Source organism: Carcharhinus amblyrhynchos, chromosome 22 (assembly GCF_965287045.1).
Source record: "Carcharhinus amblyrhynchos chromosome 22, sCarAmb.v2.hapA, whole genome shotgun sequence".
NCBI classification, from domain to species: Eukaryota; Metazoa; Chordata; class Chondrichthyes; order Carcharhiniformes; family Carcharhinidae; genus Carcharhinus; species Carcharhinus amblyrhynchos.
Genome location: NC_137345.1, coordinates 12,102,159 through 12,115,038, shown reverse-complemented (window position 1 = coordinate 12,115,038; position 12,880 = coordinate 12,102,159). Strand labels below are relative to the sequence as shown.

The 12,880-nt window shown below is 46.9% G+C and overlaps 1 protein-coding gene across 1 annotated transcript in view; it reads left to right on the top strand.

The window, feature by feature from the left end:
- Positions 1-371: 371 nt before the first annotated feature.
- LOC145356902 (N-fatty-acyl-amino acid synthase/hydrolase PM20D1-like) overlaps positions 372-12,880 on the top strand; it is a 77,683-nt gene continuing 65,174 nt past the window's right edge. Inside the window, exon 1 of the mRNA XM_080209891.1 lies at positions 372-898. Within this exon, the coding sequence (XP_080066017.1) occupies positions 610-898 (289 nt within the window). The 5' untranslated portion in view covers positions 372-609. The remainder of the gene's footprint in view (positions 899-12,880) is intronic.

Here is a 12,880-nt window from a genome sequence, read left to right as displayed (position 1 = left end):
TAGGCCATCTAGCCCTTCGAGCCTGCCCTGCCATTCAATAAGATCATGGCTGATCCACTTAACCTGAACATTTTTGGACTGTGGGAGGAAACCAGAGCGCCTGAAGGAAACCCACACAGACATGGGGCGAACGTGCAAACTTTTGACAGCCCCCGACTCCTCCCCGCACCCCCACCCCTCAGCCCTGGCCAGGACAGATGGTTTAACATCTGGTCAGAAGGGTGGACACCACCAACAGTGTGGTATTCCAGTGGGAGTGGGAGTGATTTGGTGGGGGGGGGGGGGGGGGTGGTGTGTGCGCTCTGGGGGTGGGCAGGACAGACACAGATGAGTAGAATAGCTTCCCGAATAATGAACCAGGCTGAACACTGAACTCTGCAGGCTGAGAGCAGGGACTACAGTTCCCACCCGGCACTGCAATTTTCACAGGCTGACTGGCCAGTTGTTGCTGCTATGTACGTGAGAGTTTGCTGCTACACTGAGGATTAGTGAGGATTACTCCTGCTGGAACAGTGAGGATTTCTCTTGCTGGAACATTGGAGATTTCCCTGGCCGGAACATTAGGAATTTCTCTGACTGCTCCAAGTGTTTTTATTTTGGGAAAGGAGGATGAGGGATTCTAAGGGGAAAGTTAAAGCCGCTCTAATACTTATGCTGCTTCTAGTGTCTGTCTTTCTAATCTTTTTGAGCGCCCTGCTGATCCGGACTTACACCCTCAGACCGGCCGGCTCCTCCGGCAGTGCGAGCACCGTGGGCACCGCCGCCAACTTCACCCCGGGGGAGAGGATGCAGCTCCTGGACAACCTGCGAGGATCTCTCCGTATTGTCACCGTGTCCAGCAGCGCCGGGGAGCTGGACAGCGGCGCCCTGCAGGAGTTCGCAGCCTTTCTGCCCGAAGGTACAACTCATTCATTCAGCAGCAGCGAACCTGCAACTGGGGGGGACCAAACACAACCCTGCTGATCCCCCGGGTACATCCCTGCTCATTCCCTGGATACAACTCTGCTGATCCCCCTAGATAGATCCCTGCTGATCCCCCGGATACATCCCTGCTCATTCCCTGAATAGATCCCTGCTCATCCCCCTGGATAGATCCCTGCTCATCCCCCTGGAAACATCCCTGCTCATCCCCTAAACAAATCCCTGCTGATCCCAAATAGATCCCTGCTCATCCCCTGGATAGATTCCTATTGATGCCACACCCTGAATACTGAACCCCCTGAATAGATGTCTATAAATATCCCGCCCCTACTGATTCACCTGAGTATATCCCTGCTTGTCCACTGAATGATCCCTACTGACCCCCTAAATAGATCCCTACTGATTCCCTGAATAGATCCCTTCTGAACACTCTGATAGATTCCTGCTCACTCCTCTGAATAGATCCCTACTGAACCCCCACCCTGAATTGATCCCCATGAATAGATCCCCATCAATCCCTTCAAATAGATCCCCACTGATCCCCTGAATAGATTCCTGTTGATCCACCTGAAGAGATCCATGCTGGTCCCCTAAATAAATCCCCATTGGTGCCCTGAATAGATCCCTATTGGTGCCCTGAATGGATCCCTACTGACTCCCTGAATAAATCCCCACTGGTCCCCTGAACAGATCCCCATTGATCCCCCTGAATAGATCTCTACTGGTCCCCTGAACAGTTCCCTATTGATCCTCCAAACAGATCTCTATTAATCATCCTGAATAGACTCCTACTGATCCCCTGAATAGATCCCTATTGAACCGTCACCTTGTGATACCATCTATCTTATAACTGAGAATAACTGATCAGGGTTAAACACATCCCGACTGATCACCTCCACCTCCCCCCCCCACCCCCACCCCTCCCTCTGACTGCAACCCAGAGAGTTTCTTTTAAAGTTTTCATTTGAGGATTAATTAAACAAAACACAGGCAACAAAATTCCAATGAATCTGATATATATTGATTTGGTCAGGTTGCATGAAAAATCTCTCTGCGCCTTTTCCCCTCCACTGTTTTCTGCTGTGGGGTGGGGGGGGCGATGCGGGGGGTTGGCTCTGGAGAATGTGGTGATGTAGTTAATGTGTTTTGCAGCCAGGCATTCAGATATTGCAATGCTATGGGGCGGTGTACACGGTCACTGAAGGGCTGGTTTTGCAATGGAAATAGTGCACCCACACGTTTGTCTGCAGGTGTGTCTCTCTCCCACCTGCCCGCCAGTCTCTCGCCATGATCCCCACTCGCAAAACGGAGGGTATTTTGTGAGGGGCACTAGGAGGAAACTTAGATTGGGGCTCCTTTGATCAGCTGCTAGTGGTGAAACTCATGAATGAGTGTTCAGGTCAGCGTTTAAAGTAGAGTAGGAATTGCATGTCACCCACACTTGTGATGTATCCCCGTTTACAACAAACACTTTAAGTATTTGATTATGTTAGGGCACTGTGGTTGAAATATTATGCCCAGGAATATACTTGATTGAGCTCCAGCTGCAACTATGAATGGAGTTGTAACTTTGCACAGTCATAGAGGTTTACAGCATGGAAACAGGCCCTTTGGCCCAACTTGTTTATGCTGCCCCTTTTTTTAACCCCTAAGCTAGTCCCAATTGCCTGCATTTGGCTCATATCCCTCTATACCCATCTTACCCTTGTAACGCTTTTTAAAAGACAAAATTATGCCCGCCTCTACTACTACCTCTGGCAGCTCATTCCAGACACTCACCACCCTTTGTGTGAAAAGTTGCAGAGTTCAAGTCGAACATAGACTGATTATTTGGTACATCAAGAAGTCTCACAGCACCAGGTTAAAGTCCACCAGGTTTATTTGGAATCATGAGCTTTTGGAGCACTGCTCCTTCCATCAGTTAAGTGATATAGGAAAAAAACTATACGAATAGAAATCAGCAGAATGCAACACTTGAGGAAGGAGCAGCACTCTGAAGGTTCGTAATTCCAAATAAACCTGTTGGACTTTAACCTGGTGTTGTGAGACTTCTTACTGTGCCCAGTCCAATGCCAGCATCTCCATATCCTGATTATTTGTTGCAAAACATATTAAAGAGACACTTTGATATAATGGTAGTTCTCCCTGCCACTGCTTTGCCTGTGCTCTGTTGACTCATGTCGGGTTTGGCTTGGCCAACCGTTTGACATCTCACCCAGTGACTGTGTAACAGCCTGCACTGTGAGTCTTGACGATCCAACTGTCTGGGCGACATGGTGGCGCAATGGTTAGCACTGTCTGCCTCACAGCACCAGGGACCCAGGTTCAATTCCTGGCTTGGGTCACTGTCTGTGTGGAGTCTGCACCTTCTCCATGTCTGCATGTGTTTCCTCTGGGTGCTCTGATTTCCTCCTACAGTCCAAAAGACATGCTGGTTAAGTGAATTGGCCATACTAAATCCTCCCTTAGTCCACCTGAACAGGTGCCGAGGGAAATGTGGCGACTAGGGGATTTTCAGAGTAACTTCATTGCAGTGTTAATGTAAGCCTTATTTGTGACACTAATAAATAAACATCTCCAGCCCAGGGGCCACAGCTGAGTTCTGAGTGCAGCCCATGAGATATTTTGTTGACCGTTGCCCAAGCTTAGGGTTGCCACTTTCTGCTGATTCCTATCCACATAGTTTTTTCCCTACTGGTGGGGAATTTCAAGTAATTTCATTGCAATGTTGATGTAACCCTTACTTATAACTAATAAATAAAAAAAAAGGTGATCCCCAAGTGAAGTGAGGTGAATGCTGGTTGCTCACAACATTGACTGTACTCGTAAAGTGTCAACATTTCTTTGTTTTTAACCATTTATAATTCCCTGCTTAATATATAAATGATTATGCATTTTCTGTAAATCATTATGAAATGTTCATTGCGTATTAATATGTTTTTAATCTTATGGGGACATGGTTAGCGAACAAATGGATTTGCAATCTTGCAGCCCATTTAGATGAAGGAGGGCCACCTATGACCCACTCACCAGCCTAGCTTGTACGTCACTGGTCTTTGTGTTGCAAATAGAAATAGCTAGAAGTTTCTCAATCGGTCTGTATTGCATGTGTAATGCTTTCAAAATGCTATAAAGATGCTGTCAGATAACAAACCTTGTGTATGGAGGGCGCTTGTCTTACAATGTTGCACTCCAGCTGAGAATGCCATTTTCACCCGCTGGTCCTATTTAAGACGCAGCAACATCGGTGCAACTCCCGTGGTATTGCTCTTGTGTAGCGTGGACTGGGCCCTTAATAACAGCCCCATTACTAATATCAGTCATCACTGCCTGGCCTGTGAGGGAACATAAATCTGGCAGCTGAGGTCAAGGTTTAGATCACTGATGATCTGTGTCTTGTTTCCTGTGGATAAAATAAATCTCCCTGAAAGTTGGCACCCAGGTTGATAAGGTTGTTTAGAAGGCAGACGGTGTGTTAGCTTTTATTGGTAGAAGGATTGAATTTCAGAGCCGTGAGATCATCTAACAACTGTACAAAACTCTGGTGCGGCCGCACTTGGAGTATTGCGTACAGTTCTGGTCGCCGCATTATAAGAAAGATGTGGAGGCATTGGAAGGGGTGCAGAGGAGGTTTACCAGGATGTGGCCTGGTATGGTGGGAAGGTCATATGAGGACAGGCTGAGGGACTTGAGGTTATTTTCATTGGAGAGAAGAAGGTTACGAGGTGACCTGATTGAGGCACACAAGATGATCAAAGGATTGGGTAGGGTGGACAGTGAGAGCCTTTTACCTCGGATGGTGATGGCTAACACAAGGGGACATAGCTTCAAATTAAGGGGTGGTAATTATGGGACAGATGACAGGTAGGTTCTTTACTCAGAGGGTAGTAAGATCGTGGAATGCCCTGCCTGTAGCAGTTGTGGACTCGCCAACTTTAAGGGCGTTCAAATGGTCAGTGGATAGGCATATGGATAACATTGGAATAGTTTAGGTTAGAGGGTCATTAGATTGGTTCCACTGGTCGGCGCAACATCGAGGGCCAAAGGGCCTATACTGCGCTGTTATGTTCTATGTTCTATGTTCTAAAGTTAGAAAGGAAATTCTTTTCATAGTAGAACATAGGAAAATAAGGACAATGTCTAACTATAGGCACTGCAAGTCTCTAAGAAAGAAGAATGCCACAAAAAAGAATAACAATATATTAAATTAGGAGAGGATCTGACAGAGTAACTTTCAAGGTTATTTCTAGTTGCTGGGAGTAACTTAATCATACCAGGAATCATAGAATCCTACAGTGCAGAAGGAGGCCACTCAGCCCATCAAGTCTGCATCAACCACAATCCCACACAGGCCCTATCCCTATAATTCCATGCATTTACCCTAGTTAGTCCCCCTGACACTAAGGGACAATTTAGCATGGCCAATCCATCTAACCCCTACATCTTTGGTCTGTACGAGGAAACTGGAGCACCTGGAGGAAATCCATGCAGAACAAGCAAACTCCACGCATACACAGACCCAAGCTGGGAATCGAACCTGGGTCCCTGGTGCTGTGAGACAGCAGTGCTAACCACCGTGCTGCCCCAGCAGGAGAAATAGATGATATAGATATGTCAGTTGGGGTGTATTGGGCAGCATTTACGCCAATTTTTCCTGTTTCACTTAGCCATTTTTTTCAATTCTGACTTTTTTTGTGCTTGTTGGAGCTCAATAAAGATTTAAACACCTTTGTGCTTCCCTGAGGTATCGCAATGAACCACTCAGCTTGACCAGTACAAGTAAAACCCATGTCTCCTCTCTCCTTCAACATCCCCCACCTCCTCCATACATAAATGACCCTGATATGGGTGGCACAGTGGTCAGCACTGCTGCCTCACAGCTTCAGGGACCTAGGTTCAATTCCTGGCTTCGGTCACTGTCTGTGTGGAGTTTGCACATTCTCCCTGTGTCTGAATGGGATTCCTCTGGGTGCTCCGGTTTCCTCCCACAGTCTAAAGACATGCTGGTTTGGCAGATTGGCCATGCTAAATTGTCCCTTAGTGTTCCGGGATGTGTAGGTTAGAGGGATTAGCGGGTTAAATATGTGGAGTTACGGGAAAAGAGCTTAGGTGGGATTGTTGTTGGTGCAGACTCAATAGACCAAATGGCCCCCCCTTCTGGGGGTTCTAGGATTCAATTTCCAATCAGCCCTCACATCACTGCATTTTTTTTTCCTGCTGAAATGAATACTGTCTGATTAACCTTCACTCCCAGGTCTCACCTGTTGCTGTTACCCAAAGCTTCCACAAGACTGTTGCATGTGGGTACAGCAGCAGTATTCATTGAATCACAGAGTCACTCCAATGCACCAACAACAATCCCACCCAGGCCCTATTACTGTAATCCTCTATATTTATCCTGTCAGTCTCCCTGACAATAGGGAGCAATTTAGCAAGGCCAATCAACCTGAACCTGCACATCTTTGGAGTGTGGGCGGAAACTGGAGCACCTGGAGGAAACCCACGCAGACACTGGGAGAATGTGCAAACTCCACACAGACAGTGAGCCAAGACTAGAATTGAAACCAGGCCCCTGGCGCTGTGAGGCAGCAGCGCTAACCACTGTGCCATTGTGCTGCCCACATTATCCCATTGAAAGGAGACAAAAATATCAAAAAATGCAAAATTTCTTAGAACTGTGGGTGTGTACGGTGCTGCATAGACTGAAAGATGGGATAGGAGAAAATGCCTGTGGGAGGGAACCATAGGAACAATCTTACAGGAGGAGAAATCATGTGAGGGCAGCACGGTGACACAGTGGTTAGCACTGCTGCTTCACAGCTCCAGGGACCTCGGTTCGATTCCCGGCTCGGGTCACTGCCTGTGTGGAGTTTGTACATTCTCCTTGTGTCTGTGTGGGTTTCCTCCGGATACTCCAGTTTCCTCCCACAGTCCAAAGATGTGAGGGTTAGGTTGATTGGCCATCCTAAAAAAAATGTCCCTTAGCGTCCTGAGATGCATAGGTTAGAGGGATTAGTGGGTAAAATACGTAGGGATATGGGGGTAGGGCCTGTGTTCGGTATAGACTCAATGGGCTAAAGGGCCTCTTTCTGCACTGTAGGGTTCTATGATTCTATGAAAAAAAGCCAATTCAAATGAAGCCCAATCATGGGCCCCACATGAGGGACCAACCAGATCCAAGCTGACAAGTCAAGACATTGCATCTCATCTTGGGCTTGATTAGACAAGCTGCAAGCTGACAGGACGAGGCATTGGACCCCCCTCCAAGGCTTGATCTAACACTTCATCTTAGCCAAAAGGCCTTGAAAAGTTGACTTAGGTAAAGCCTCAATTTAACTTCAGTGGCTACCCTGAGCCTTTACTCTACGTTAGCTCAGGCAAACCATGATCGCAGGCGTCAGCACACTCCCAGTGCAACGGGCTAGCCTCGCCCCCTGCTTGGTTATGGCTTTGTTTCTGCCGGGTAAAATTTTTCCTCCTAACTACTAACCCCCAGTTCTCCCTTTCCCCATGCATTCAAAGGCCATTAGTCAATCAACATCCATCACCTGTTTACCCACAAACTTAACTATATAATTGTCAGTGGCACACAGTGGTCTGCACTGCTGCCTCACAGCACCAGGGACCTGGGTTCAATTCCCGGCTTGGGTCACTGTCTGTGTGAGGTCTTCACATTCTCCTTGTATCTGCATGGATTTCCTCCAGGTACTCCGGTTTCCTTCTACAGTCCAAAAGATGTGCTGGTTAGGTGCATTGACCATGCTAAGTTCTCCCTCAATGACCCAAGCAGGTGCCGGTGTGTGGCGACTAGGGGATTTTCACAATAACCTTATTGCAGTGTTAATGTAAGCCTGCTTGCGACTAATAAATAAACCTTTTTTTTAAGACATGAACACAAGTGTACCAGCACATGTTGGAGTTCATTTATGGAACCTTTATCGTCTGCCATGGTAGCGCTGCTACCTCACAGTACCAGGGACCTGGGTTCAAGTCCTGGCTTGGGTCACTGTCTGTGTGGAGGCTGCAGGTTCTCCCCGTGTCTGCATGGGTTTCCCCCGGGTGCTCTGGGTTTCCTCCCACAGTCCGAAAGTTAGGTGCACTGGCCATGTTAAATTTTCCCTCAGTATACCCGAACAGGCGCTGGAGTGTGGCAACTCAAGGATTTTCACAGTAACTTCATTGTAGTGTTAATGTAACTCTGGGTGCTCCAGTTTCCTCCCACAGTCCAAAGATGTGCGGGTTAGGTTGATTGGCCATGTTAAAATTGCCCCTTAGTGTACTAGGATGTTTAGGTGAGCGGGATTAGCAGGTAAAATATGTAGGGATTTGGGGGTAGGGTCTGGGTGGGATTGTGGTCGGTGCAGACTCAATGGGCCGAAGGGCCTGTTTCTGAACTGTAGGTTTCTATGGTAAGCCTACTTGTGACACAAATAAATAGACTTTTAAACTTTAGGTAGACAAACAAGTACATAAGGCTAATTGTTTTTGCTCATTCTTTCCCTATTGACTTTGTTCATGCCTATAACCTCTCTCTTTATCTCCAATAAGGGCTACGCCTTCCATGTATTAAAGCAGTTGTGATGCACTTGAGGAGGCTGCAATGCCAGCAATGCTCAACTACATGTTTGTTTAAAGCCCAGCACAATTACATGTTTGCTTAAACATTACCAGTGACACGATGCAAAGTCTGCCCTATGCGTAATCCAGAGATGTTTGTGCAGAACATTCAACCACACTGCCTCATGAGATGATGTCAGGCGTTTCAAACTAGCATCAGCTTTTCAAATACATGAAAATAGTTAAGCACTGGATTCAAATTTCTATTGGGGTAAAAGGAGAATAATTGTTAGAATGATTGTTCTGTTAAATTAACTTTAAAATTGTAACAGAATAATTCTTGGCATAGTCAGGGTCTCCTACATGGGCAGAGTCCTTGGGTTTTTCTCTCAATGTCTTTTTTTATTAATGTCACAAATAGCCTCAGATTAACACTGCAATTAAGTTACTGTGAAAACCCCCTAGTCGCCGCATTCCAGAGCCTGTTCGGGTACACCAAGGAAGAGTTTAGCACGGTCGCTGCACCTAACCAAATGTTACCAACTGAACATGATTTCTCCTCCTGTAAGATCGTTCCTATGGTTCTCTCCCACAGGCATTTTCTCCCGTCCCATCTTTGAGTCTATGCAGCACCGCGCACACCCACAGTTCTAAGAAATTCTTGTATTTTTCGATATTTTTGTCTCCTTTCAATGGGATAATGTAAGCACAATGGCACAGTGGTTAGCACTGCTGCCTCACAGCGCCAGGGGCCTGGTTTCAATTCTGGCCTCGGCTCACTGTCTGTGTGGAGTTTGCACATTCTCCCCGTGTCTGCATGGGTTTCCTCCGGGCGCTCCGGTTTCCTCCCACACTCCAAAGATGTGCAGGTTCAGTTGATTGGCCCTGCTAAATTGCTCCCTATGGTCAGGGAGACTAACAGGATAAATATATAGGATTACAGCAGTAGGGGCCTGGGTGGGATTGTTGTTGGTGCAGGTTCTGTACTGGAGTGATTCTATGATAATTGTCAGGAAAGCAGGAAAAGCCACCAGCAGAATTCAAACATTGGCTAAATGTTCAAAGTAATGGGCAAGAGATGGACTGGAAAAGTGATGTGAAAATTTGGAAAACTAATGAACATCGTGTGCATTCCCATAGCGGAACTGGAAGTGACTCTGATCCTAGGAAAAGTACTGGCAACTTAACCTCTGAATGTGGGAGAGAGGTCACGTAACAATAGCCCAGACTGTGATGGGAGAGCAAGTCGGGGCCATAGTTTACATACAAGAGCTTTGAGAACAAATTGTTCTTTCTCGTGCCGTTCCCAAATGATGGGGAGGTTTTGGGGGCCACAACTAATTAGAAGATAAATTGATAAGAGGCGTAAAACTAAAGAGCTGGATTGTTGGAAGGAATTTGGTGTCTATTCTGAAGTGCCAGATAGGGCTGAAACAGCCTCACCATGCTGGTGAATGTGTACAGAAAATGTACTGCCTGGTGGCTCATATGACACTAAAGAGATACTCGTGACTTTCAAAGGAATGCTTGGTGATCAAGGAGTTGGAATTGGGTCCTCCGCAGCCAGAAAATTGATCTTGAAGATTTTATTACCACTCTTAGCCATTTATTCTTGGGGATTTACATCCATCAATATAAAAGTCATATTTTGCAGGGTGACAAATATCAAAGGGAACCATTTTTGAAACCACCTAAAAAATTGAGCTGTGTAGAAAGAAAACTGTGGAAATTAGTATCCCAACAGTGCAGAATGGGGCCATTTGAACCATCAAGTCTGCACTGGCTTCCAGCCAGAGCATCTCACCCCGCATCTTACCATACATTTACCCCGTAATGCCCATAACCTACTCATTTTGGGACACTAAGGGGGCAATTTAGCATAATGGCTCCACCTAACCTAGGGTGGCACAGTGGTTAGCACTGCTGTCTCACAGCGCCAGGGACCTGGGTTTGATTCTGGCCTTGGAGACTTTAACCTGCAAAGATGTGCAGGTTAAAATAAAGTTTATTTATTAGTCTCAAAAGTAGGCTTACATTAATACTGCAATGAAGTTACTGTGAAAATCCGCCCCCCCACATTCTGTCACCTGTTCAGCTCCACTGATCGAGAATTTAGCATGGCCAATGCAGCTGACCAGTACGTCTTTTAGACTGTGGGAGGAAACCAGAGCACCCGGAGGAAGCCCACGCAAACAATATGCAAACCCCACACAGACAGTGACCCGAGGCCAGAACTGAACCCGGGTTCCTGCCGCTGTGAGGCAGCAGTGCTAATCACTGTGCCACCATGCCAACCCTTATTAATTAAAGAAATGCATTTCTAGATTGAGATCAAGGTTATATCAATGTTGCTGGAAGTAGATTGTTTCTGTCTGAAAACAGTCTCTGCAATGTTCTGCTGGTCTTAAAAAGAGAAACTTGATACACATCAGTGATTATCCCTCGGATAGTTCTGCAGAATTGTGACAGATATGACAAAAGGGAAATTCAAGATTAGAACTCTTTTGGCTTTTGGGGTCTTTACCTATGTGGGGTTAGAAACGAATTATTAAAATAAGTATGGAACCAATATTACTATCTGGAAAGTGTTAACCAGATGATGGGCGAGGCCCTCGCAGGCAGATGATCATGCTTCCAAAGACGAAACCAAGAAGCTTGATTGGGGCGCCACGATGACACAGTGGTTAGCGCTGCTGCCTCACAGTGCCAAGGATCTGGCTTCAATTCACGACCTCAGGTCACTGTCTGTGCGGAGTTTGCACATTCTCCCCAAGTCTGCGTGGGCTTCCTCCAGGTACTCTGGTTTCCTCCCACAGTCCAAAAGACTGTGATTGGCCATGCTAAATTGCCCCTTAGTGTCAGGGAGACGAGTTAGGGTGAATGCCTGGGATTACGGGGTGGGGGTGGGGGGTAGGGCATGGGTGGGATTGTGGTCGATGCAGGCTCGATGGCCTCCTTCTGAACTGTAGGGATTCAATAATTCAATGAACAGTTAAACTATGCACCAAGCCAAGACTAGACGTCAACAATGACATCCTGGAACATATTAGTATGATGGAAAATGCTACGGTCAAGGAGGTTTTGAGGGCAAATAAATCATTAAGGAAACTAAATTCAGAGAAATATGCACTCAGGTTTCCAGCCTTGGGTGATTCAGAAGTTGGTTGGATGTTTAGAGCTGTTTCTGGGGGCACTGTATGTTCCATATTTATTGCCTGAGGTTGCAGCCCTCTTTTTTTTCGCAATTTGAAGTGTTTGGTCCCCGTTCCTCGTCTTCAGCCACTGGTGGTGGTGGTGAGGGTGGGGGGAGGGGAGGGTGGGGGTGGAAGAACCTCCTCATAAGCCTGCTCCTGGGCCTGACCAGATTGGCCATTGACAAGTCCAGGCAGCGGGACGGCCGAGTGGGTTGTCCAACCCCACTTTCCACCCCTCTGCCTCGGCTATATTCACAGTCGGGTGGCCTTGGAGAGGGAGCCCACTGTGCCCACCAGCAAGCTTCAGGCCTTCCACGCCTGGTGGGCACTGCGGGGGCTGGGGGTGCATCAGCACCTCCATTTTTTGGTTTAGTTAGTTAAGTTTCCTTTGATGATTTGTTTTAGTTACAGCTCTCCATCAGGGGCTGTCACCCGCGCCCCGCCCCCCCCTTCCCCCACCCCCCAATATTGCTTAATTAATTGATTTCTTGTTTAGTTAGAGGACTAGAGGACACAGCCTCAAGATAAGGGGGGGGGGCAGTTTAGAACGGAGTTGAGGAGGAACTTCTTCACTCAAAGGGTGGTGAATCTCTGGAATTTTCTGCCCGTTGAAGTAGTGGAGGCTACCTCGCTAAATATGTTTAAGTCAAGGATAGATAGGTTTTTGATAGACAGAGGAATCAAGGGTTATGGGGAGAAAGTGGCGAAGTGGAACTGATCCACTTCAGATCAGCCATGATCTTATTAAATGGCGGGGCAGGCTCGAAGGGCTAGATGGCCTACTCCTGCTCCTATTTCTTATGTTCTTAATTAAAGGAGCATTAATAAAGACTACTGCATCACTGGGGTTTGTAGTGAGGCAACAGAAGCCTGTGTTCATATCCAAGAAACCCAGATCGATACATAACCAGCTCACGTCCTGATACAATGAGCCTGTGACTATACACAACAAGCCCATGACATGTAGCAACCATACAGAACTGGTATATAGACCCACTTCACATTCAGTAAACCTTCTTTACCAGGATGTTGCCTGGTAAGGAGGGCATTAGCTATGAGGAGAGGTTGGCGAAACTTGGTTTGTTCTCGCTGGAACGACGGAGGTTAAGGGGTGACCTAATAGAACTCTACAAGATTATGAGGGGCGTGGACAGAGTGGGTAGTCAGAAGCTTTTTCTCAGGGTTGGTAAGTCAATTACTAGGGGGCA